Here is a 26,376-nt window from a genome sequence, read left to right on the forward strand (position 1 = left end):
AAACGTCTTATTCTGAAAACAGACCGGAAGCAAACCTGTGAAATGAAAGTAGCAGGAGTTGTTCGTTTTTAAAGTACATTAAACCATTTAGTGAATGTATATGGCCATAGGAAAAATAACTACTCAGTTAATAGCTTCCAATTGATTCATTCACCCCCCCCCCCCCCCTCCTCTCCCCTGTAACTATCCCCCAGATCATTGCTGCAAATGAGAATGTGTTCTCAGTCAATTTACCTTGTAAAATAAGAGTTAAAGAAAATACCAACAATACTTCTATGTGGGTTAGATTGAGTTGAGCCTTAATACCATCATCCCCATTCTACTTTGAAGTATGATAACCATAGTTTGCCGGGGTCCACTCACAGTCCCAGACAGATTAGCCAGGATCCAGTCATTTATTAGCCCAAGATAATGTTCATCTCCTGTAATAACCTCCCAACCACAGCATTAGCTTGGTTATGTCATATTAAGAATGGCTGAGAGTAAATATAGATGAGTCGGTCGGGTTACAGTTACCCTTCTCAACAGACACGCGCACACTGCTTTGGCATTGGATTGCTTTGCTTAAGATTAGTCGCTGGTCTCTCACACGGACTGACTGAGGTGGTTCTAGCCTAGTTTTCACTGGGGGCTTTTAGTTGTCATGAGCCAACATAAAATATTCTCACATCATTTTGTTCTGTTACTGGCCTCCTTATAGAGTGTGTTTCTATCTGGAACATGGAATAAGGCCTGAGCATTGTATGGTTTCTCCAGGCTAATATCTGCCAGATGTTTGAATGTTGTGCCAAGAACACTACGAGAACTGAACAAAGCTGGTATCTCCTGGCAAGAGGCCAAAGCCCTCATACAGAAGAGAGTGAGGTGGAGAGCCATGGTGGACGCCCAATGTTGTCAAGAACACTACGAGAACTGAACAAAGCTGGGATCTCCTGGCAAGAGGCCAAAGCCCTCATACAGAAGAGAGTGAGGTGGAGCGCCATGGTGGACAACCAATGTTGTGCCAGTGGCACCCTGAACTAGTAGCACAAATTGGAAATGTATCATCTTAACATCCCTCATACCCTACATCCCTCACCCCTTGAAAGTTCTTCCCTGGTTCTCCTTCCATTCTTTCCCATAAATGCTTGTCTGTATCGTTGGGCCCTGTCTCTCCTTAACTTGGCTGTATCGTTGGGCCCTGTCTCTCCTTAACTTGGCTGTATCGTTGGGCCCTGTCTCTACTTAACTTGGCTGTATCGTTGGGCCCTGTCTCTCCTTAACTTGGCTGTATCGTTGGGCCCTTTTCTCTCCTTAACTTGGCTGTATCGTTGGGCCCTGCCTCTACTTAACTTGGCTGTATCGTTGGGCCCTTTTCTCTCCTTAACTTGGCTGTATTATTGGGCCCTTTTCTCTCCTTAACTTGGCTGTATCGTTGGGCCCTTTTCTCTCCTTAACTTAGCTGTATCGTTGGGCCCTTTTCTCTCCTTAACTTGGCTGTATCGTTGGGCCCTGTCTCTACTTAACTTGGCTGTATCGTTGGGCCCTGTCTCTACTTAACTTGGCTGTATCGTTGGGCCCTTTTCTCTCCTTAACTTGGCTGTATCGTTGGGCCATGTCTCTACTTAACTTGGCTGTATCGTTGGGCTCTTTTCTCTCCTTAACTTGGCTGTATCGTTGGGCCCTGTCTCTACTTAACTTGGCTGTATCGTTGCACCCTTTTCTCTCCTTAACTTGGCTGTATCGTTGGGGCCTGTATCTACTTAACATGGCTGTATCGTTGGGCCCTGTCTCTACTTAATTTGGCTGTATCGTTGGGCCCTGCCTCTACTTAACTTGGCTGTATCGTTGGGCCCTGCCTCTAATTAACTTGGCAGTATCGTTGGGCCCCTTTCTCTCCTTAACTTGGCTGTATCGTTGGGCCCTGTCTCTACTTAACTTGGCTGTATCGTTGCGCCCTTTTCTCTCCTTAACTTGGCTGTATGGTTGGGCCCTGCCTCTACTTAACTTGGCTGTATCGTTGGGCTCTTTTCTCTCCTTAACTTGGCTGTATCGTTGGGCCCTGTCTCTCCTTAACTTGGCTGTATCGTTGGACCCTGTCTCTACTTAACTTGGCTGTATCGTTGGGCCCTGTCTCTACTTAACTTGGCTGTATCGTTGCGCCCTTTTCTCTCCTTAACTTGGCTGTATCGTTGGGGCCTGTATCTACTTAACTTGGCTGTATCGTTGGGCCCTGTCTCTACTTAATTTGGCTGTATCGTTGGGCCCTGCCTCTACTTAACTTGGCTGTATCGTTGGGCCCTGCCTCTAATTAACTTGGCAGTATCGTTGGGCCCTTTTCTCTCCTTAACTTGGCTGTATCGTTGGGTCCTGTCTCTACTTAACTTGGCTGTATCGTTGGGCCCTGTCTCTCCTTAACTTGGCTGTATCGTTGGGCCCTTTTCTCTCCTTAACTTGGCTGTATCGTTGGGCCCTGCCTCTACTTAACTTGGCTGTATCGTTGGGCCCTTTTCTCTCCTTAACTTGGCTGTATTGTTGGGCCCTTTTCTCTCCTTAACTTGGCTGTATCGTTGAGCCCTTTTCTCTCCTTAACTTTGCTGTATCGTTGGGCCCTTTTCTCTCCTTAACTTGGCTGTATTGTTGGGCCCTGTCTCTCCTTAACTTGGCTGTATCGTTGGGCCCTGTCTCTACTTAACTTGACTGTTTCGTTGGGCCCTGTCTCTACTTAACTTGGCTGTATCGTTGGGCCCTGTCTCTCCTTAACTTGGCTGTATCGTTGGGCCCTTTTCTCTCCTTAACTTGGCTGTATCGTTGGGCCCTGTCTCTACTTAACTTGGCTGTATCGTTGGGCCCTGCCTCTAATTAACTTGGCAGTATCGTTGGGCCCTTTTCTCTCCTTAACTTGGCTGTATCGTTGGGCCCTGTCTCTACTTAACTTGGCTGTATCGTTGGGCCCTGTCTCTCCTTAACTTGGCTGTATCGTTGGGCCCTTTTCTCTCCTTAACTTGGCTGTATCGTTGGGCCCTGCCTCTACTTAACTTGGCTGTATCGTTGGGCCCTTTTCTCTCCTTAACTTGGCTGTATTGTTGGGCCCTTTTCTCTCCTTAACTTGGCTGTATCGTTGAGCCCTGTCTCTCCTTAACTTGGCTGTATCGTTGGGCCCTTTTCTCTCCTTAACTTGGCTGTATCGTTGGCCCTGTCTCTACTTAACTTGGCTGTATCGTTGCGCCCTTTTCTCTCCTTAACTTGGCTGTATGGTTGGGCCCTGCCTCTCCTTAACTTGGCTGTATCGTTGGGCCCTGTCTCTACTTAACTTGGCTGTATCGTTGAGCCCTGTCTCTCCTTAACTTGGCTGTATCGTTGGGCCCTTTTCTCTCCTTAACTTGGCTGTATCGTTGGCCCTGTCTCTACTTAACTTGGCTGTATCGTTGGGCCCTTTTCTCTCCTTAACTTGGCTGTATGGTTGGACCCTGTCTCTACTTAACTTGGCTGTATCGTTGCGCCCTTTTCTCTCCTTAACTTGGCTGTATGGTTGGGCCCTGCCTCTACTTAACTTGGCTGTATCGTTGGGCCCTTTTCTCTCCTTAACTTGGCTGTATCGTTGGGCCCTGTCTCTCCTTAACTTGGCTGTATCGTTGGGCCCTGTCTCTACTTAACTTGGCTGTATCGTTGGGCCCTGTCTCTACTTAACTTGGCTGTATCGTTGCGTCCTTTTCTCTCCTTAACTTGGCTGTATCGTTGGGCCCTGTCTCTACTTAACTTGGCTGTATCGTTGGGCCCTGCCTCTACTTAACTTGGCTGTATCGTTGGGCCCTGCCTCTACTTTAATTGGCTGTATGCCCTGCCTCTACTTAACTTGGCTATATCGTTGCACCCTTTTCTCTCCTTAACTTGGCTGTATCGTTGGGCCCTTTTCTCTCCTTAACTTGGCTGTATCGTTGGGCCCTTTTCTCTCCTTAACTTGGCTGTATTGTTGGGCCCTGTTTCTACTTAACATGGATGTATCGTTGGGCCCTGTCTCTACTTAACTTGGCCAAGCCCTGCTACAAACCGTAAACACAACCCAGTAATGCTCTTTGTAGGGCTCAGACTGAGGGCTCTGAAATTGTAGTGTATGTGTGTGTGTGTGTGTGGGGCGAGGCGTACCAAACCCTGTGCAGTCACCGCTTGTTTCTGCCTGCATGGCTAAATAGCAAGAGCCTCAAAATCAGCACAACAGGATCAATAGGTACGCAGGGTCCAGACAGTCAGACACACACACATAGGCACACACTCACACTCTAATCACCCTGGTCTGGCCCTAAACACAGGGAGCGTCTCCAAAAGCATATTTTCTACTTGTTATGTGGTCTGCCCACTGGTGAAAAAACATGTAGCTAAACATTTCTAGGAAGGCCCAACAGAACTTGCATCTCAGAGGCACATCTGGTAAATATATGTAAAGGGTAGAAATACTAAAACAGGTTGGGGTAGAAACTATGACGGAACTAGAGACACGCTGAGAGTTTCAGGGGCGTTTAGATAGAAGCGTGGTAGAGGAAATAGTGTAGTGACTAAGAGAGGAGAGAGAATGAGAGAGGCAGAGAGAGGCGGAGAAAGGAGGAAGATGTTTCACCGTTGTTGAGGAAGACTGGGCCAGTTCCAAATCAAATCAAATTTTATTGGTCAAATACACATGGTTAGCAGATGTTATTGGTCACATACACATGGTTAGCAGATGTTATTGGTCACATACACATGGTTAGCAGATGTTATTGGTCACATACACATGGTTAGCAGATGTTATTGGTCACATACACATGGTTAGCAGATGTTAATACGAGTGTAGCGAAATGCTTGTGCTTCTACTTCCGACAGTACAGTAATATCTAAAAGTAATCTAACAATTCCCTAACAACTACCTAATACACACAAATCTAAAGGGCTGAATGAATTTATATGTGCATATAAATATATGGATGAGCGATGGCCGAGCGGCATAGGCAAGGTGCAATAGATGGTATAAAATATAGTATATACATATGATATGAGTAATGTAAGATATGTAAACATTATTAAAGTGGCATTATTTAAAGTGACTTATTAAAGTGGCCAGTGATTTGGTCTCAATGCAAGCAGCAGCCTCTCTGAGTTAGTGATTGCTGTTTAGCAGTCTGATGGCCTTGAGGTAGAAGCTGTTTTTCAGTCTCTCAGTCCCAGCTTTGATGCACCTGTACTGACCTCGCCTTCTGGATGTTAGCGGTATGAACAGAAAGTGGCTCGGGTGGTTGCTGTCCTTGATGATCTTTTTGGCCTTCCTGTGACGTTGGGTGCTGTAGGTGTACTGGAGGGCAGGTAGTTTGCTCCCGGTGATGCGTTGTGGCGCTGTTGCACCTTCTTCACCACACTGTCTGTGTGGGTGGACCAATTCAGTTTGTCTGTGAGGTGTACGCCGAGGAACTTAAAACTTTCCACCTTCTCCACTGCTGTCCCTTAGATGTGGATGGGGGGGGGGGGGGGTGCTCCCTCTGCTGTTTCCTGAAGTCCACAATCATCTCCTTAGCACTGCCTTCATTGACAACCAATCAAATGAACACAGAACTCTGTGGTTCCCGGAGACTGCTCAGCGTCTGACTACATCCCAAATGACACCCTATTCCCCATAGGGCTCTGTTCAAAAGTAGTGCACTTCATAGGGAATAAGGTGGAATTTTGGACACATCATGATGGTCAGTCGTTATCTAAATAGTTATCAGAAGTTTATGTAAACTGGAAGCGATAAGTGTTTGCAGCAGTTTTTGGGAAAATCCTATTGCCAGGTGAACTAAAGACCCCCGGGGAAAGACAGACACTAGAATCAAACTATTTGTGTATAATTTTAGCTACCCACAATTCAGTAACACATATCACAAACTCAAAACCAGAGAAAGCTCACTAATAAAAACTACTTTAGTAGGCATTATTATTGTCATTGCGTTTTTATTTAGCCAACTTTTGAAATTATTAAAATGATATGTTCTACATGCTTTTGTCACCTGTATGAACCTTATCCATACCCACTCTGACCTTCTAGAAGTCCAGGAACAAAGTGAGGCTTAGTTTCAGAGAGGAGAGGCCACACCACCCAAATGTTAATGTGAGAGAGGGGAGAGGCCACACCACCCAGGTATTCATGTGAGAGGATAGAGGCCACACCACCCAGGTATTCATGTGAGAGGAGAGAGGCCACACCACCCAGGTATTCATGTGAGAGAGGGGAGAGGCCACACCACCCAGGTATTCATGTGAGAGGATAGAGGCCACACCACCCAGGTATTCATGTGAGAGGAGAGAGGCCACACCACCCAGGTATTCATGTGAGAGGAGAGAGGCCACACCACCCAGGTATTCATGTGAGAGAGGAGCGAGGCCACACCACCCAGGTATTCATGTGAGAGACGAGCGAGGCCACACCACCCAGGTATTCATGTGAGAGAGGGGAGAGGCCACACCACCCAGGTATTCATGTGAGAGAGGGGAGAGGCCACATCACCCAGGTATTCATGTGCGAGAGGGGAGAGAGATCCCTGTGTGATGACTCAGGGGAGAGTTCTCAACTCCTGCCAAAGACGTGTTCCAACATTAAATCTTCACCAGCAGGCCAACAGCGACCCATTACTTTTACAGTTTAATCCATAAGGGAGTGCTACAGGTTTATGCCCTTATAATCTATGGACCACTGAGCTCTGGGTAGAGGAGGAGGCGAGGAAGAGAGGATGAGGAGAGGATTGAGGACTCCCCATGGAGAGTGCTGTTAGACAGGGTCACAGAGAGTTACATAATGTACTGGAGCCCTCCAGACCAAATGAAAAAACATTCCAGAGTAGTGGAGACAGGCTCATGGTAAGAGGCAAAACATTCTAGATCACTCCATACAGATTGACCAAACATCATGTGAGGGAACAGTTTCTACAATAGAGGTTGGCCCAGAGCTGTTCACTTTAACCCACTTACAATGGACAGAGTCCATTTGAGCAGCAGCCAGTGCATTGCAAGGACATCGCTCAACTCCGGGTCCAGCTATCTCTCTCTATAACGCCATGTTCTGAACTCAGAGACTCGGAGCATAGTTTCACAAATGATGTGGCAACAGAATATGGCCATGAATATGACATTCCTGAATTTTGGTCCCTTAGATTGCACCACTCAGGAGAGACACCATTTACATGGTTACTGGAGCAAAACAATTAGGGCTCCCTTCCCCATTTTTTTACTCATGATATCTATAGCTTATTACGTTTTACATATTATTTGTCCTTTGTAGTAGTGGTTAATAAACGTGCAGTATATAAAATGCATGTTTTCCTTGGCTGTATGGAGGGAGCTGTGTTAGGTCAACATGTAACCCATCCTGTCTGCCTGTCCCTGGACTTTGTCACAGCCCAGTTCAATCTATTTACCTTCACTATTGATCTGGTGCAGTCGGACTGGCTGAAAAAGGAAAGGCTGCCGTTTGCTCAACCAACAACCTTTTCCCATGTGTGCAAACACAGGACTCTGCAACTGTTGTCTGATATAAGATTTGATAAGTGTAAATGCCCTGGACTGTGCAATATTGGATCAAACAAGAAAGGGCATCGGTTCACATGCTAAAGATTTGATACTAAAAAGAGCAATAGATCGGATTTAGAAAAACATGAGTATTGTGTTGTAAGATAGATGATTGTTGTCAGAGATAAATGTCAGTTACCGTAGGTGGAATCAGATACAGTAGGAGTGTCATACATTTCAACACATCACACTCTCTCTACAGTGCTGACAATCACATGACGAGACAAACGAGTGTGTGAAAAGGTATGGGGTGTAGCAGTCTACCTGATGACGTCATAGAGCCAGGGTCCATCAGCGAGGCTGATCTCACAGCAGACAGCAAACCCAGGGGGAAGAGGAGGAGGAAGGATGGAGCAGCCATGCCAGGGGGGAGCTTTCCTTTGCTGGAGAGAGAGAAACAGACAATTGTCAGCGATGTTACCCAATGACATCCCTGTGTGAAATACAGAGCCAATATCTTCTTTACCCTGCACTCTCTTCCTTTCCCTACCACCCAACCCGCCCCCCCTCCTCTCTCCACCCTTATCTGCCCTGCAAGCACAAACTGTGACTGACATTTATTTTCAGCTGGCCTATGTGAAACCTAACCCCGGACAGCACATAATTAACATCCAAGCAGCTACAGAGACGCTCCACACTACTGTGCACAAGGTACTGTATGTTGCCCAATGTGTTCGTAGTGTGTGTGCGTGCATAATATAAGAGGCACAGTATAACTTGTGTGCATATGAAATAGTTCCCTCGAAGGCTTTATGCATTGATTGTATGGCTGTCAGCCAGGTCATTGAGACATCAACAGAAATCTACGGAGGTGACAGTCTGGTGATTGACTGGAACATTATGCTCCATTCTCTTACGCTGCCAGCTTGGGATATATATAAGCATAAAATGTAAATGCAATACATTTTGTATTTCAAACGCACTCCAATGTATAATTAAGCTGACCTTCAATGGTCTACCCTTAGTGACTTAGCAAACATCCATTCGATATGACTACAGTAGTTGCTGACTGTAACCTTTACAGTTCCAGGTGGTCCCATGCGGTGCCATCCTCCTAAAACTAAAATAGCAGTTCTCATGAAGGCGGCGTGGCAGTGATACAGCAACACTGACAAACTGTTGTGGTTCACCAAGGGGAACAGATTCTACATGTGGCAAGTCCAGACCCTATATATAGGCCAACCTCTGTCTCTCTCCCTTTGTCTCCGTCTCTCTCCCTTTGTCTCCGTCTCTCTCCCTTTGTCTCCGTCTCTCTCCCTTTGTCTCCGTCTCTCTCCCTTTGTCTCCGTCTCTCTCCCTTTGTCTCCGTCTCTCTCCCTTTGTCTCCGTCTCTCTCCCTTTGTCTCCGTCTCTCTCCGTCTCTCTCCCTGTCTCCGTCTCTCTCCCTGTCTCCCTGTCTCTCTCTCTCTCTCTCTCGCTCTCACTCTCTCTCAAACATCTATTTAGAGCACTGCTTCCCAAATCTGACTGGATTGGGGTCAACTAGAAGTCTTCAGAACCTTCTGGTAACCCATAAGCGGATATAACAGGTGTTTCTTGCCACAACCTTGTCCGAAGCTACCACCCAGAAGGGACTGACTGACTGGCTGGTCAGGAAGCCTTAGGGGAGACACTAGAGACTAATATTCCTATCGATACTAAAATCTCAATTTATCCAAGTGGGGTATTCATGACAGTATCCAATAACGACCTGGCCATGTTAGAATAACGACTTGGCTATGTTAGAAAAACGACCTGGCCATGTTAGAATAACGACCTGGCTATGTTAGAAAAACGACCTGGCCATGTAAGAATAACGACCTGGCCATGTTAGAATAACAACCTGGCCATGTTAGGAAAAACGACCTGGCTATGTTAGAATAACGACCTGGCTATGTTAGAAAAACGATCTGGCCATGTTAGAAAAACGACCTGGCCATGTTAGAATAATGACCTGGCCATGTTAGAATAACGACCTGGCTATGTTAGAATAACGACCTGGCCATGTTAGAATAACGACCTGGCCATGTTAGAAAAACGACCTGGCCATGTTAGAATAACGACCTGGCCATGTTAGAAAAACAACCTGGCCATGTTAGAAAAACGACCTGGCCATGTTAGAATAACGACCTGGCTATGTTAGAATAACGACCTGGCTATGTTAGAATAACGACCTGGCCATGTTAGAAAAACAACCTGGCCATGTTAGAAAAACAACCTGGCTATGTTAGAATAACGACCTGGCCATGTTAGAATAACGACCTGGCTATGTTAGAATAACGACCTGGCCATGTTAGAATAACGACCTGGCTATGTTAGAAAAACGATCTGGCCATGTTAGAAAAACGACCTGGCCATGTTAGAATAATGACCTGGCCATGTTAGAATAACGACCTGGCTATGTTAGAATAACGACCTGGCCATGTTAGAATAACGACCTGGCCATGTTAGAAAAACGACCTGGCCATGTTAGAATAACGACCTGGCCATGTTAGAAAAACAACCTGGCCATGTTAGAAAAACGACCTGGCCATGTTAGAATAACGACCTGGCCATGTTAGAATAACGACCTGGCTATGTTAGAATAACGACCTGGCCATGTTAGAAAAACGACCTGGCCATGTTAGAAAAACGACCTGGCTATGTTAGAATAACGACCTGGCCATGTTAGAATAACGACCTGGCTATGTTAGAATAACGACCTGGCCATGTTAGAATAACGACCTGGCCATGTTAGAAAAACGACCTGGCCATGTTAGAATAACGACCTGGCCATGTTAGAATAACGACCTGGCTATGTTAGAAAAACGACCTGGCCATGTTAGAATAACGACCTGGCTATGTTAGAAAAACGATCTGGCCATGTTAGAAAAACGACCTGGCCATGTTAGAATAATGACCTGGCCATGTTAGAAAAACGACCTGGCCATGTTAGAATAACGACCTGGCCATGTTAGAAAAACAACCTGGCCATGTTAGAAAAACGACCTGGCCATGTTAGAATAACGACCTGGCTATGTTAGAATAACGACCTGGCTATGTTAGAATAACGACCTGGCCATGTTAGAAAAACAACCTGGCCATGTTAGAAAAACGACCTGGCTATGTTAGAATAACGACCTGGCCATGTTAGAATAACGACCTGGCTATGTTAGAATAACGACCTGGCCATGTTAGAAAAACGACCTGGCCATGTTAGAAAAACGACCTGGCCATGTTAGAAAAACGACCTGGCTATGTTAGAATAACGACCTGGCCATGTTAGAATAACGACCTGGCTATGTTAGAATAACGACCTGGCCATGTTAGAATAACGACCTGGCCATGTTAGAAAAACGACCTGGCCATGTTAGAATAACGACCTGGCCATGTTAGAATAACGACCTGGCTATGTTAGAAAAACGACCTGGCCATGTTAGAATAACGACCTGGCTATGTTAGAAAAACGATCTGGCCATGTTAGAAAAACGACCTGGCCATGTTAGAATAATGACCTGGCCATGTTAGAAAAACGACCTGGCCATGTTAGAATAACGACCTGGCCATGTTAGAAAAACAACCTGGCCATGTTAGAAAAACGACCTGGCCATGTTAGAATAACGACCTGGCTATGTTAGAATAACGACCTGGCTATGTTAGAATAACGACCTGGCCATGTTAGAAAAACAACCTGGCCATGTTAGAAAAACGACCTGGCTATGTTAGAATAACGACCTGGCCATGTTAGAATAACGACCTGGCTATGTTAGAATAACGACCTGGCCATGTTAGAAAAACGACCTGGCCATGTTAGAAAAACGACCTGGCCATGTTAGAATAACGACCTGGCCATGTTAGAATAACGACCTGGCCATGTTAGAATAACGACCTGGCCATGTTAGAATAACGACCTGGCTATGTTAGAAAAACGACCTGGCCATGTTAGAAAAACGACCTGGCTATGTTAGAAAAACGACCTGGCCAAGATGTGTTTTATGACAAAGCCACCTATGACAACAATGCAGAGACCGGCAGAACAGGAAGGACTAGAAATTCAAACCTATTGGACTGAAATAGACACTGTTGTGAAGACCTGAAGTATCAGCTTCAAGGCAAAGTAGGTTGAGAATGGGTTACATATATGCTACATTTGGTTTTGAAATGTTTTTATGTATTGTATGGCATTTGTGAAAAGTGTCAAATGTTATCCTACATATGATCTGTCCATTGAGAAACATAGGAGCTCAATTATATAAACACTGAGTGTACAAAACATTAGGAACAGTGTGGTCCTAATATTGAGTTGCACCCCCTTTTGCCCTCAGGACAGTCTCAATTCGTCGGGGCATGGAAGCTCACTCATATCTGTAATATAAACAAACCACTTCCTGAGAGTCAAAGCCCATCTGTTGCGTGTGTGTTTACAGGCCAGGAGGCCAAGATATACAAGGCAGGGATTCAAAAGTAAGGAATCTGGCAAGAGGGATGCTTGTTTGGCCATAGAAAATGGTTCAGTCCAAAATCAATTACTTCTTTCCTTCCACTTAGTTGTGCTCCCTCTTTCTCACCATCTACGTTTATCACCCTCTATTCCTTCTTCTCGCACCTCACACACCTCGGGGAATGCACTCCTCGCAGTCTCTGAAAAAGTGTTCTAGTGAAAAAGTTTGGCTACTAGCTAGCTACCTTCTGAGTTTGGATCCCGCGACAGGGTTTGCCACAGTTGCTGGGACCTCTGCCATCTGTCCAGGGATCCTGCCGAACAAGGGTCTGATGTGCTGCTTGGTGTAGCAGCTAGCCTAGCTACCACTGTTAGCTGCCTATCAAGCCAGCTGGGTTTTCTTGAGGGTTTGAAAGTAGCCCACGACGCAGTTAGCTCTTGTAGCTGGGAACGCAGATTGTCCCGGTCTTTGAACTGTCTAGATCCCTGTTGCTGTTTCGGGACTATCCTGAAGCTGTGCGCCAGAAGAGAAAATAACTTATCCCGGCCATGAAAGCAGCCAGAGCGCGTGGGGACATTGCTTACATTTGCTATGACAGACTCATTGTCCACCCTCCCTCTGAAAATCCTGGAAGAGATGAGACAGCCAAGCCTATGGGTTTATAGTTTCAACCCCCCCCGCTCTGCACACACATCAACTGAATTGTTTGTTCTTTTCCATATTATGTCTATCTCTGAGTTACCCAGGAAAGGGATGAAAATAGCCCATTTTAATATATGTATTCTTACATGCTGACCACACCACTCGCGTGCGAGAGTGTTGCAAAATAAATGTACACATACATGTTATTCAATCATTGCACCCACACTGCACACGCGCGTCTACGAGCATCTGCGTGGCCAGGCGCTAATATAGTACTGGATTCTATTTGTGGCGCTCAATGCGCTGCAAGAACGGCCTCTCCCCTATCCTCATTGGTTTTTAGGAGCATATACCCATGTGCCATCTCCTCGAAGAATAAATACACAACACAGAGGACTAAAGGTCAAGAGGGAATTAACGATCAATAGAAAGTGTTTTTTTTGTAATAGGGAATTATAATCAATGGAAATAGTTGTTTTTAAGGATTAATGGTTCAGAGACATTGGAGGAATTTCAGTCCACAACTCATAGCTACATGTGGCAAGATCTCATTGGTCTGAAAAGTCTATACATTGAGCTTGACTATGGATACTTGTTATTTGGCCATTGGCCAATTTTATTGCCAGAAATTCTAATTGGTCAACCACAGGTGGTTAAAAATTACATCATGTCTTTTGTTCTGTGGAGAATCATTGAGGACAGGGAAGAATGAACATCTACCATCTACTTCTCAGCATAACAACTATGATATGTTCTCTTTGAATAAACCTATTTTTCTCCCCCTGATTTGCTTTGGGGTCAGTGTTATTGAAGAATAACAACAACTGCTAACAGTTTTTAGGAGCATATACCCAGGTGGGTGATTGAAAGATTAACTGAGGTCCACACTCCAGTCGGTGGTGGTAATCCACCTAAAGTTAGTTGCCAACCGCCATATAAAGTCCAAAATAAGAAGAAACCTGAAGGAAGGAGGAGAGTGTGCTCCCCCCTAAAACAAAATCGGGGCTGTCTTTTGGGCTTTCTCTGTGGTCGCGAACACCGTCGTCGTCGCTGTCCTCCCTTCTCTCCTTGCGTCTGCTTCCAAGGAAGGCTTTCGTGTCCTCCCAAGTCCAGGATATCTTCTCGTCCTTGATCTCCTCCCAAGCCCAGGATACCTTCTCCTACTGAGCACGCTGCTTGTTCCTGGTGTGGTGGGATCTTCTGTCACGGTCGTCGTAAATACATTCGTACCAAAGCGCAGCGTGATATGGGTTCCACATATTATAATTCGTGAAACGCACAAAAAACAATAGAGAGCAAACAACACATGAAGCTATGGAGTGCTCACAGGCAACTAAACATAAACAAGATCCCACAAAACACAGTGGGGAAATGGCTGCCTAAATATGATCCCCAATCAGAGACAACGCTAAACAGCTGCATCTGATTGGGAACCATACCAGGCCAACATAGAAATAAACAACCTAGATTACCCACCCTAGTCACACCCCGACCAAACCAAAATAGAGAATAAAAAGGCTCTCTATGGTCAGGGCATGACACACACAGTATATACACAGTATATATATACACAGATCTATATATATATACACACACATACATACACTGATATATATATATATATATATATATATATATATATATATATATATATATATATATATATATATATATATATATATATATATATACATATATATAAAGTCGGAAGTTTACATACACTTAGGTTGGAGTCATTAAAACTCGTTCTTCAACCACTCCACAAATTTCCCGTTAACAAACTATAGTTTTGGCAAGTCAGTTAGGACATCTACTTTGTGCATGACACAAGTAATTTTTCCAACAATTGTTTACAGACAGTAGTACGCAAGTATAAACACCATGGGACCACGTAGCCTTCATACCGCTCAGGAAGGAGACGCGTTCTGTCTCCTAGAGATTAACGTACAAGGGTGCGAAAAATGCAAATAAATCCCAGAACAACAGCAAAGGACCTTGTGGAGATGCTTGAGGAAACATGTACAAAAGTATCTATATCCACAGTAAAACGAGTCCAATATCGACATAACCTGAAAGTCCGTTCAGCAAGGAAGAAGCCACTGCTCCAAAACTGCCATAAACTGCACATGGGGACAAAGATCGTACTTTTTGGAGAAATGTCCTCTGGTCTGATGAAACAAAAACACAATTGTTTTGCCGTAATGACCATCGTTATGTTTGCAGAAAAAAGGGAGAGGCTTGCAAGCCGAAGAACACCATCCCAACCGTGAAGCATGGGGGTGGCAGCATCATGTCGTGGGGTTGCATTGCTGCAGGAGGGACTGGTGCACTTCACAAAATAGTTGGCATCATGAGGAAGGAAAATGATGTGGATATATTGAAGTAACATCAAGACATCAGTCAGGAAGTTAAAGCTTGTTTGCAAATGGGTCTTCCAAATGGACAATGACCCCAAATATTCTTCTAAAGTTGTGGCAAAATGGCTTAAGGACAACAAAGTCAAGGTATTGGAGTGGCCATCACAAAGCCCTGACCTCAATCCCATAGAAAATTTGTGGGCAGAACTGAAAAAGCGTGTGCGAGCAAGAAGGCCTACAAACCTGATTCAGTTACACCAGCTCTGTCAGGAGTAAATGGGACAAAATTCACCCAACTTATTGTGGGAAGCTTGTGGAAGGCTACCTGAAACGTATGAACCAAGTTAGACAATTTAAAGGCAATGCTCCCAAATACTAATTGAGTGTATGTAAACTTCTGACCCACTGGGAATGTGATGAAAGAAATAAAAGCTGAAATAAACGATTCTCTCTACTATTATTCTGACATTTCACATTCTTAAAATAAAGCGGTGATCTTAACTGACCTAAAACAGGGAACTTTTACTAGGATTAAATGTCAGGAATTGTGAAAAATTGAGTTTAAATGTATTTGGCTAAGGTGTATGTAAACTTCCGACTTCGGAGGTCGAGAGCTGTGTGTCCTCCGAAACACAAACCAACCAAGCCATACTGCTTCTTGACACAATGCCCGCTTAAACCGGAAGTCAGCCACACCAATGTGTCGGAGGAAACACTGTACACCTGGTGACCGTGTCAGCCAAACCGCCACAGAAGTCGCTAGAGCAAGATTGGACAAGGACATCCCTGCCGGCCAAACCCTCCCCTTACCCAGACAACGCTGGGCCAATTGTGTTCCTCCCCATGGGTCTCCCGGGCGTGGCCGGCTGCGACAGAGCCTGGACATGAACCAGAATCACTAGTGGCACAGTTAGCACTGCAATGTGCCTTAGACCACTGCACTACTCGGAAGGCCTGATTCGGGGAACTAAATCAACCTATCAGGGAATTTACAAATACTAGAGGAAAAAGATCATCCACACGTATTGATCAAATTTGTACTCATATTGTAGAACTTTGTCCTAAAGCTGTATCCATACCCATTGGATGCAGTGATCAAAATAGTGGAGTTCCAAAAGCTGGGCCTAAAATAGTATATAAGAGATCATACAAAATATTGTGTGACTCTTATTTGGATAATGTTAAAAATAAAAATATTTATTGGTCTGAGGTGATAAATAAGGAGCATACAAATGCTGCACTTTATGAATGTACGCATTTGCTTCTTCCAATTATTGATAAACATGCACGTGTTAAGAAACTGACTGTTTGAACTGTTACGGTTCCATGGATTGATGAGGAATTGAAAAGCTGTATGGATGAAAGAGATGGGGCTAAAGGACTGGCTAATAAGTCTGGCTGCACCTCTGACTGGCTGACTTACTGCAAATTGAGAAATGATGTGACTTAACTCAACAAAAAGGAAGAATAAACTGTATTATGAAGCCAAGATCAACGATATAAAGAATGATGGAAGTACTTTAAATAAAATTATGGACAGAAAGACATATTCAACTCCATCTTTCATCAAATCAGATGGCTTATTCATCACAAAACCATGATGTTGCCAATTATTTTTATGAGTAATTAATTGGCACAGTGGACAAGCTTAGGCAGGAAAAGCCAACAACGAACAATCGTATGCATGCATAAAAAAAACGAATAATGAAAGAACAGCATTGTAAGTTTGAATTTTAACTATGGGGGAGTTGAATTTAATGTTATCAATGACTAATGACAAACCTCCTGGCATTGACAAGTTAGATGGAAAGCTACTGAGGATGATAGCTGACTATGTCATATATTTAATCTGAGTCTAGATGAAGGTGTTTGTCCTCAGGCCTGGAGGGAAGCCAAAGTCATTCCGCTACCCAAGAGTGGTAAAGCAGCCTTTACTGGTTCTAACAGCAGACCTATCAGCTTGTTGCCATCTCTTAGCAAACTGTTGGGAAGGGCACTCAACATGTACACTCAACAGTGCACTCAACTGCACTGACACAAATGACTGATGATTGGTTGAAAGAAAGTGATAATAAGAAGAATGTGGGAGCTGTTCTGCTAGATTTAGTGCAGCTTTTGGTATTATTGCCCGTGACCTGTTGTTGAGATAATGCACACTACCGTTCAAAAGTTTGGGGTCACTTAGAAATGTCCTTGTTTGCCATGAAAACATACATGAAATGAGTTGAAAAATGAATAGGAAATATAGTCAAGACGTTGACAAGGTTATAAATAATTATTTTTAATTGAAATAATAGTGTCCTTCAAATTTTGCTTTCGTCAAAGAATCCTCCATTTGCAGCCTTGCAGACCTTTGGCATTCTAATTGTCAATTTGTTGAGGTCATCTGAAGAGATTTCACCCCATGCTTCCTGAAGCACCTCCCACAAGTTGGATTGGCTTGATGGGCACTTCTTATGTACCATATTGTCAAGATGCTCCCACAACAGCTCAATAGGGTTGAGATCCGGTGACTGTGCTGGCCACTCCATTATAGACAGAATACAGGCTGACTGCTTCTTCCCTAAATAGTTATTGCATAGTTTGGAGATGTGATTTGTCATTGTCCTGTTGTTGGAGGGGAAAAAATCTGCCGTTTCCAGCAACAAAAGTAATTTACAACATTAACAACGTCTACACTGTATTTCTGATCAATTTGATGTTATTTTAAAAATTGACAAAAACAATAGCTTTTCTTTCAAAAACAAGGACATTTCTAAGTGACCCCAAACTTTTGAAAGGCTTTTCAACCTTCATCTAATATAACTCAGAGGGTTTTGTTTAATGGAAGCCTCTCTAATGTCAAACTAATAGGGTGTGGTGTACCGCAGGACAGCTCTCTAGACCCGCTACTCTTTTCTATTTTTACCAATGATCTGCCACTGGCATTAAACAAAGCCTGTGTGTCCATGTATGTTGATGATTCAATCATATAAACTCAGCAAAAAAAGAAACGTCCTCTCACAGTCAACTGCGTTTATTTTCAGCAAACTTAATGTGTAAATATTTGTATGAACATAACAAGATTCAACAACAGACATAAACTGAACAAGTTCCAAAGACATGTGACTAACAGAAATGGAACAATGAACAAAGGGGGGGTCAAAATCAAAAGTAACCATATCTGGTGTGGCCACCAGCTGTTTTAAGTACTGCAGTGCATTTCCTCCTCATGGACTACACAGATTTGCCAGTTCATTCTGTGAGATGTTACCCCACTCTTCCACCAAGGCACCTGCAAGTAACCAGACATTTCTGGGGAGAATGGCCCTAGCCCTCACCCTCCGATCCAACAGGTCCCAGACGTGCTCAATGGGATTGAGATCCGGGCTCTTCACTGGTCATTATAATTATGTTAAGATTGATTGTTTTTTATAAGATATGTTTAATACTAGCTAGCAACTTACCTTGGCTCCTTGCTGCGCTCGCATAACAGGTAGTCAGCCTGCCACGCAGTCTCCTCATGGAGTGCAATGTAATCGGCCATAATCGGCGTCCAAAAATGCAGATTACCGATTGTTATGAAAACTTAAAATCGGCCCTAATTAATCGGCCATGTCGATTAATCGGTCGAACTCTATTTTAAACCCTTTACAATGAAGATCTGTGAAGTTATTTGGATATTTAGGAATTATCTTTAAAAGACAGGACCCTTTTTTTGCTGAGTTTACGTGTCAGCAACCAGAGCTAATGAAGTCACTGAAACCCTTAAGAGTTGTAGTCAGTAACTGTTCCTGAACATCTCTAAAATGAAGAGCGCTGTATTTGGTACAAATCATTCCCTAAACTCTAGACCTAAGCTGAATCTTGTAATGAATAGTGTGGCTGTTGAACAAGTTGATGAGACTAAATGACTTGGTGTTACCTTAGACTGTAAACTTTCATGGTCAACACATAGATTCAATGGTTGTAAAGATGGGGAGAGGTCTGTCCATAACAAAGAGATGCTCTGATTTTTTGACACCACACTCCATAAAGCAAGTCCTACAGGCTCTAGTTTTGTCTCACCTTGATTATTGTACAGTCATGTGGCCAAGCACTGCAAAGAAAGAAATACAGTTGAAGTCAAGAATTTACCTTAGCCAAATACATTTAAACTCAGTTTTCCACAATTCCTGATATTTAATCCTAATATAAATTCCCTGTCTTAGGTCAGTTAGGATCACCACTTATTTTAAGAATGTGAAATGTCAGAATGATAGTAGCTTTAGATAATTATTTCAGCTTTTATTTCTTTCATCACATTCCCAGTGGGTCAGAAGTTTACATACACTCAATTAGTATTTGGGAGTATTGCCTTGAATTTTTTTTACTTGGGTCAAACATTCCGGGTAGCCTTCCACAAGCTTCCCACAATAAATTGGGTGAATTTTGGCCCATTACTCCTGACAGAGCTGGTGTAACAGAGTCAGGTTTGTAGGCCTCCTTGCTCACACACACTTTTTCAGTTCTGCCCACAAAATGTCTATAGGATGGAGGTCAGGGCATTGCGACGGCAACTCCAATACCTTGACTTTGTTGTCCTTAAGCCATTTTGCCACAACTTTGGAAGTATGCTTGGGGTCATTGTCCATTTGGAAGACCCATTTGCGACCAAGCTTTAACTTCCTGACTGATGTCTTAGATGTTGCTTTAATATAGCCACATAATTTTCATCACCAATGATGCCATCTATTTTGTGAAGTGCACCAGTCCCTCCTGCAGCAATGCACCCCCACAACATGATGCTGCCACTCCCGTGCGTCACGGTTGGGATGGTGTTCTTCGGCTTGCAAGCCTCCCTCTTTTTCCTCCAAACATAACGACGGTCATTATGGCCAAACAATTATGTTTTTGTTTCATCAGACCAGAGGACATTTCTCCAAAAAGTACGATCTTTGTCCCCATGTGCAGTTGCAAACCGTATTCTGGCTTTTTTATGGCGGTTTTGGAGCAGTGGCTTCTTCCTTGCTGAGTGGCCTTTCAGGTTATGTCGATATAGGACTCGTTTTTACTGTGGATATAGATACTTTTGTACCTGTTTCCTCCAGCATCTTCACAAGGTCCTTTGCTGTTGTTCTGGGATTTGCACTTTTCGCACCAAAGTACGTTCAACAATGACGGCTGCGTGGTCCCATGGTGTTTATACTTGCGTACTATTCTTTGTACAGATGAACGTGGTACCTTCAGGCATTTGGAAACTGCTCCCAAGGATGAACCAGACGTGGAGGTCTACAATTTTTTTCTGAGATCTTAGCTGGTTTATTTTGATTTTCCCATGATGTCAAGCAAAGAGGTACTGAGTTTGAAGGTAGGCCTTGAAATACATCCACAGATACACCTCCAATTGACTCAAATGATGTCAATTAGCCTATCAGAAGCTTCTAAAGCCATGACATCATTTTCTGGAATTTTCCAAGCTATTTTAAAGGCACAGTCAACTTAGTGTATGTAAACTTCTGACCCACTGGAATTGTGATACAGTGAATTATAAATGAAATAATCTGTCTGTAAACAATTGTTGGAAAAATGACTTGAGTCATGCACACAGTAGAATTCGTGGAGTGGTTCGTGGAGTGGTTGAAAAACAAGTTTTAATGACTCCAACCTAAGTGTATGTAAACTTCCGACTTCAACTTCAACTTCAGCGGCACGTCTTGCTCTTCATTGTAATCAGAAGGATAATATAAATACTATACATGCCAGTCTCTTGGCTAAGATTTGAGGAGAGACTGACTGCATCACTGCTTCTTTTATAGGAAACATTAATGTGCTGAAAATTCTCCCTCCCTCTCTCGCTCCAACCCCCCTACTCCAGCATGTGGCCTCATTCTAATTGACCATCAATCTTCACTTCTTTCCCTTTCCTCTAGATTCTGCTGTTTAACCTCTCGCTCAATTCTCTACCAAACAAGACCAGACAGCTTACTCTACTCCATAATCTTTGAGTTTCTGCTCCGCGCTTTTAGAAAAAAAGTCTGTCCCCATTAGAGGTCGACCGATTAATCAGAATGGCCGATTGATTAGGGCCGATTTCAAGTTTTCATAACAATCGGAAATCGGTATTTTGGGGCGCCGATTTCCTATTTTTTATTTTTTTAATACCTTTATTTAACTAGGCAAGTCCGTTAAGAACACATTCTTATTTTCAATGACGGACTAGGAACGGTGGGTTAACTGCCTTGTTTAGAGGCAGAACGACAGATTTTCACCTTGTCAGCTCAGGGGATCCAATCTTGCAACCGCCCAACGCTCTAACCACTCCACGAGGAGCCTGCCTGTTAGGCGAATGCAGTAGAAGCCAAGGTAAATTGCTAGCTAGCATTAAACTTATCTGATAAAAAAGCAATCAATCATAATTACTAGTCATAACTACTAATCCAGTTTAGCAGGCAATATTAACCAGGTGAAATTGTGTCATTTCTCTTGCGTTCATTGCACGCAGAGTCAGGGTATATGCAGCAGTTTGGGCCGCCTGGCTCATTGCGAACTAATTTGCCAGAATTGTACGTAATTATGACATAACATTGAAGGTTGTGCAATGTAACAAGAATATTTAGACTTAGGGATGCCACCCGTTAGATAAAATACCGAACGGTTCCGTATTTCACTGAAATAATAAACGTCTTGTTTTCGAGGTGACAGTTTCCGGATTCGGCCATACATAATGTTATTATGTTATAATTAAGTCTGATTTGATTTAGCAGTCTGACTGAGCAGCAGCAGGCTCGTAATCATTCATTCAAACAGCACTTTAGTGCATTTTGCCAGCAGCTCTTCACAAGCACAGCGCTGTTTATGACTTCAAGCCTATCAGCCTAATGGCTGGTGTAACCAATGTGAAATGGCTAGCTAGTTAGCTGGGTGTGCGCTAATACTGTTTCAAACGTCACTCGCTTTTAGATTTGGAGTAGTTATTCCCCTTGCGCTCCAAGGGCCGTGGCTTTTGTGGAGCGATGGGTAACACTTCTTAGAGTGTGGCTGTTGTCGATGTGTTCCTGGTTCGAGGGGCGAGGAGAAGGACGGAAGCTATACTGTTACACTGGCAATACTATAGTGCCTATAAGAACATCCAATAGTCAAAGGTATATGAAATACAAATGGTATAGAGAGAAATAGTCCTATAAATACTATATTAACTACAACCTAAAACCTCTTACCTTGGAATATTGAAGTCTCATGTTAAAAGGAACCACCAACTTTCATATGTTCTCATGTTCTGAGCAAGGAACTTAAACGTTAGCTTTTTTACAAGGCACATATTTTACATGGCACACATTTTTACATATACATGGCACATATTGCATTCTTCTCCAAAACTTTGTTTTTGCATTATTTAAACCAAATTGAACATGTTTCATTATTTATTTGAGGCTAAATAGATTTTTTTGATGTATTATATTAAGTTAAAATAAGTGTTCATTCAGTATTGTTGTAATTGTCATTATTACAAATTTAAAAATGTAAAAAAATCGGCTGATTAATCGGTATCGGCTTTTTTGGTCCTCCAATAATTGGTATCGGCGTTGAAAAATCATAATCGGTCGACCTCTAGTCCCCATAGGAGAACCTACGGGACTGCAGGCACACTCTGAATCCATCTAAAACACACTGCTACTGTTCTGAGGATCAACCCCTAACTCTCACTAAGAACCAACCAAACTCCTGCCAGAGATACATGACTACACCTTCCTGACTAAATGCTTTGGGTAGCCTCGGTATTGTACTGCGCAGCAATCATTCAACAAAGTTACTTATAGTCACCTAGGAGGCAATGGTGTCATAATGTACAACCTATTAGGATCTAAATCTATAACTTTATTAACACCATAATCAAATCAACCAAACAGCATCATACTTTGTTGTCCATAACATAGGCAAAGGGGTATGGATGGTTAGCCAACATCAAATCAGGCCGAAAGGTAGAATTGCTTAAAGGCCCTACCTGAACTGAAATCCCAATGGAAGTTCTTTCCATTTATTGATTGGGGCTTTCATCCAGTCAGTTAGTCTAAGTGGAGAATTGTTTTCATGTTTTGCCTTTGTTGCAATGTCTTTAGTGTTGTGAGCAGAACGTGTAGAATTAGAGGGTTGTAAAGTCTATGGATCTGAGGCCTCTCTAATCTCCTGTCTATCTTTGTTCTGTCCTGCTCAGGTTCTTGTTCTATGGAGGCCCTCATTGAAGTGTTGTTATTCTTACCTGGGGTAACAGGGTTCGGCAGCTAACACTCATCAGACTAGCCTCGATCTAATTCCTATCTCGTTCCCTCTCCTCCACTCCCCCCTTCTCTCGTTTTCTCTCACCCCCCCTCTCTCGTTCTCACTCACCCCAACCTCTCTCTCTCTCGTTCTCCCTCACCCCTCTCTCTAGTTCTCTCCTCCAAAACTCTCTCGTCCCTACCTCTCTCTCGTTCTCTCGTTCTCTCTCCTCCCTCTCTCTCGTTCTCTCTCCTCCCTCTCTCTCTCTCATTCTTCTTCCCCCCTCTTGTTCTCTCCTCTCCACCTCTCTCCACGCCACCTCTCTCGTTCTCTCCTCCCCACCTCTCGTCCCCCTCTCTCATGTTATCTCCCACCCCCCCTCTCTCTCGTTCTCTTCCACCCCACCTCTCTCTCATTCTCTCCCACCCCTTCTCTCTCATTCTCTCCCACCCCTTCTCTCTCATTCTCTCCCACCCCCCCTCTCTCGTTCTCTCCCACCCCCCCTCTCTCGTTCTCTCCCACCCCCCACTCTCGTTCTACTTGCCACCTATCACCTCGCCAACTCTCTCGTTCTCTCACCCCATAGTTCTCTCCCACCCCCCCTCTCGTTCTCTCCCCCCGCTTGTTCTCCCTCATCCCCCTCTCTCTCGTTCTCCCTCACCCCCCTCTCTCGTTCTCCCTCACCCCCCCTCTCGTTTTCGCACTCCCCCTCGCTCTCTCCCACCTCCCTCTCGTTCTCCCTCGCCCCCTCTCTCTTGTTCTCCCTTGCCCCCCTCTCTCTTGTTCTCCCTCGCCCCCCCTCTCTCTTGTTCTCCCTCGCCCCCCCTCTCTCTCTTGTTCTCCCTTGCCCCCCTCTCTCTCTTGTTCTCCCTTTCCCCCCTCTCTCCCTTGTTCTCCCTTGCCCCCCTCTCTCTCTTGTTCTTCCTTGCCCCCCCTCTTGTTCGCTCACCCCCCTCTCAATCTCCCTCACCCCCCTCTCGTTCTCCCTCACCCCCTGTCTCACTCTCTCTCATTCTCACTCACCCCCGCCTCTCTCACTCTCGTTCTCACCCCCCTCTCTCATTCTCCCTCAACCCCCACCTTTCTCGTTCTCCCTCACCCCCATTCTCTCGTTTTCCCTCACACCCCTCTCTCGTTCTCCCCCACCCCCCATCTCTCGTTCTCTCTCACCCTCCTCTTTCGTTCTCTCCTATCCACCTCTCTCCTTCTCTCCTCCCCACCTCTAGTCCCCACCTCTCTCGTTCTCTCCCACCCCCACTCTCACGTTCTCTCCCACCCCACCTCTCTCGTCCTCTCCCTCCCCCCACCTCTTGTTCTCTCCCTCCCCCCACCGCTTGTTCTCTCCCTCCCCTCATTTCTCTCGTTCTCCCCCCCTCTCGTTCTCCCCTCTCGCTCTCGTTTTCTCCTCTACCCGTTCACTCTCGTTTTCGCCTCTACCCCCTCGCTCTCGTTCTCTCCTCGCCCCATCTTGTTCTCTCCCACCCCCCACTCTCTCCCTCCCCCTCTTTGCTCGCGCCCTCTCCCCCTTCGCGAGCGCCCTCCCCCTCTCCTCACGCCCTCCCCCTTCTCTCGCGCCCTCCCCCTTCTCTCGCGCCCTCCCCCTTCTCTCGCGCCCTCCCCCTTCTCCCCCGAGCTCCCCTCCTCTCCTCACGCTCCCCCCTCTCCTCCTCCCTCACCCCCCCCTTCCTCCTCTCTCACACCCCTCTTCCTCCTCTCTCACACCCCTCTTCCTCCTCTCTCGTTCCCCCCTCTCTCCTCCTCCTCTCGTTCCTCCTCTCTCTCCTTCTTCCTCTCTCACCCCCCTCTCATCTCTCGCCACCCCTACCCCCTCTCCTCTCTCACCCCCCCCCCCCCCCTCTCTCTCTCAGTTCACTTGAACCCTCTTATTGAGCCACCGAGGAAAATACTGAGAGGGATGCGCTGAACAGTGTGCGTGTGTTTGCGTGCGAGTGCAAGGTTTCTTTGAGAGCCTGACATGGATCACTTGGCTCTCCAGCTCGTCTCTCCTATCTTAGTGTAGTGTAGTGTAGTGTAGTGTAGTGTAGTGTAGTGTGTGTGCGTGCGTGCGTGCGTGCGTGTGTGTGTGCGTGCGTGCGGCCTGCTGGTTCTTCCTCTGTAGAATGATGTTGACACATCATCAAGGGTCAAGAGTCCACTCAATCATCACAACATGGAGACATCGCTCCAAGAGTGTATGAGGGTGATCTCATTCTCACCTAAATTTGTGTGCTACCTATAATCTGCATCCAACCGGCATAAATTCTCACCACCAACTTCAAGACATCATAAAGAGAGAGCTTTTGAAATGAAAGTAATACAGCATTTTTTTCTTCACGTTGCCAAATGAAGCCCTTGGTTCTAGATTGAAGCGGTGCTATAACTTTTTGATTACAGGCTCAAAATGGAAACTCTTCAGTCTATTCTTCTTCTGAGAAATGAAAGCTATTCCATGTGAGAAATTGTCAAGAAGATCTCGTACAACGCAGAGTACTACTCCCTTCACAGAACAGCACATTCTGGCTCTAACCAGAATAGAAAGAGTGAGAGGCCCTGGTAAACAACTGAGCAAGAGGACAAGTACATTAGTGTTTTTTGAATGGTAGTATATATATATATATATATATATATATATATAAAACACACATACTGTTTCCCGTGTGTGTGGGTGTGTGTGTGTATACGTATATATATATTATATACACACACACACACACACACACACACAGGAAACACTGTGTGTGTATGTATGCATGCATGTATGTTGTCACGCCCTGACCTTAGAGATCCTTTTTATGTCTCTATTTGGTTTGGTCAGGGTGTGATTTGGGGTGGGTATTCTATGTTCTATTATTTGTATTTCTATGTTTTGGCCAGGTAGGGTTCTCAATCAGGGACAGCTGTCTATCGTTGTCTCGGATTGAGAACCACACTTAGGTAGCCCTTTTCCCACCTGTCTTTGTGGGAGGTTGACTTTAGTTTATGGCACATAGCCTGTAGCTTCACATTTTTATTTATTTTTTATAATAAAAGAAAATGTACGCTCAAAACGCTGCACCTTGGTCCACTTCCTTCAACTTCCTATGTACGTACGCACAGTACCAGTCACAAGTTGACACACCTACTCATTCCAGGGATTTTCTTTATTTTATTATTTTCTACATTGTAGAATAATAGTGAGACATCAAAACTATGAAATAAAACATATGGAACCA

The 26,376-nt window shown here is 44.5% G+C and overlaps 1 protein-coding gene across 2 annotated transcripts in view; it reads right to left on the bottom strand.

Moving 5' to 3' along the window:
- LOC100135988 (growth hormone receptor) overlaps window positions 1–26,376 on the bottom strand; it is a 74,302-nt gene that overhangs the window by 34,468 nt on the left and 13,458 nt on the right. The window contains exons 2-3 of one of the 2 annotated variants that reach the window (XM_021622098.2): window positions 18,995–19,025; window positions 7,813–7,931 (exon numbers count right to left, since the gene is read on the bottom strand). In XM_021622098.2, the coding sequence (XP_021477773.2) occupies window positions 7,813–7,909 (97 nt within the window). In that variant the 5' untranslated portion in view covers window positions 7,910–7,931; window positions 18,995–19,025. The remainder of the gene's footprint in view (window positions 1–7,812; window positions 7,932–18,994; window positions 19,026–26,376) is intronic. The other variant, XM_021622097.2, reaches the window with a different exon arrangement.

Source organism: Oncorhynchus mykiss, chromosome 11 (genome assembly GCF_013265735.2).
Source record: "Oncorhynchus mykiss isolate Arlee chromosome 11, USDA_OmykA_1.1, whole genome shotgun sequence".
Lineage (NCBI taxonomy): Eukaryota > Metazoa > Chordata > Actinopteri > Salmoniformes > Salmonidae > Oncorhynchus > Oncorhynchus mykiss.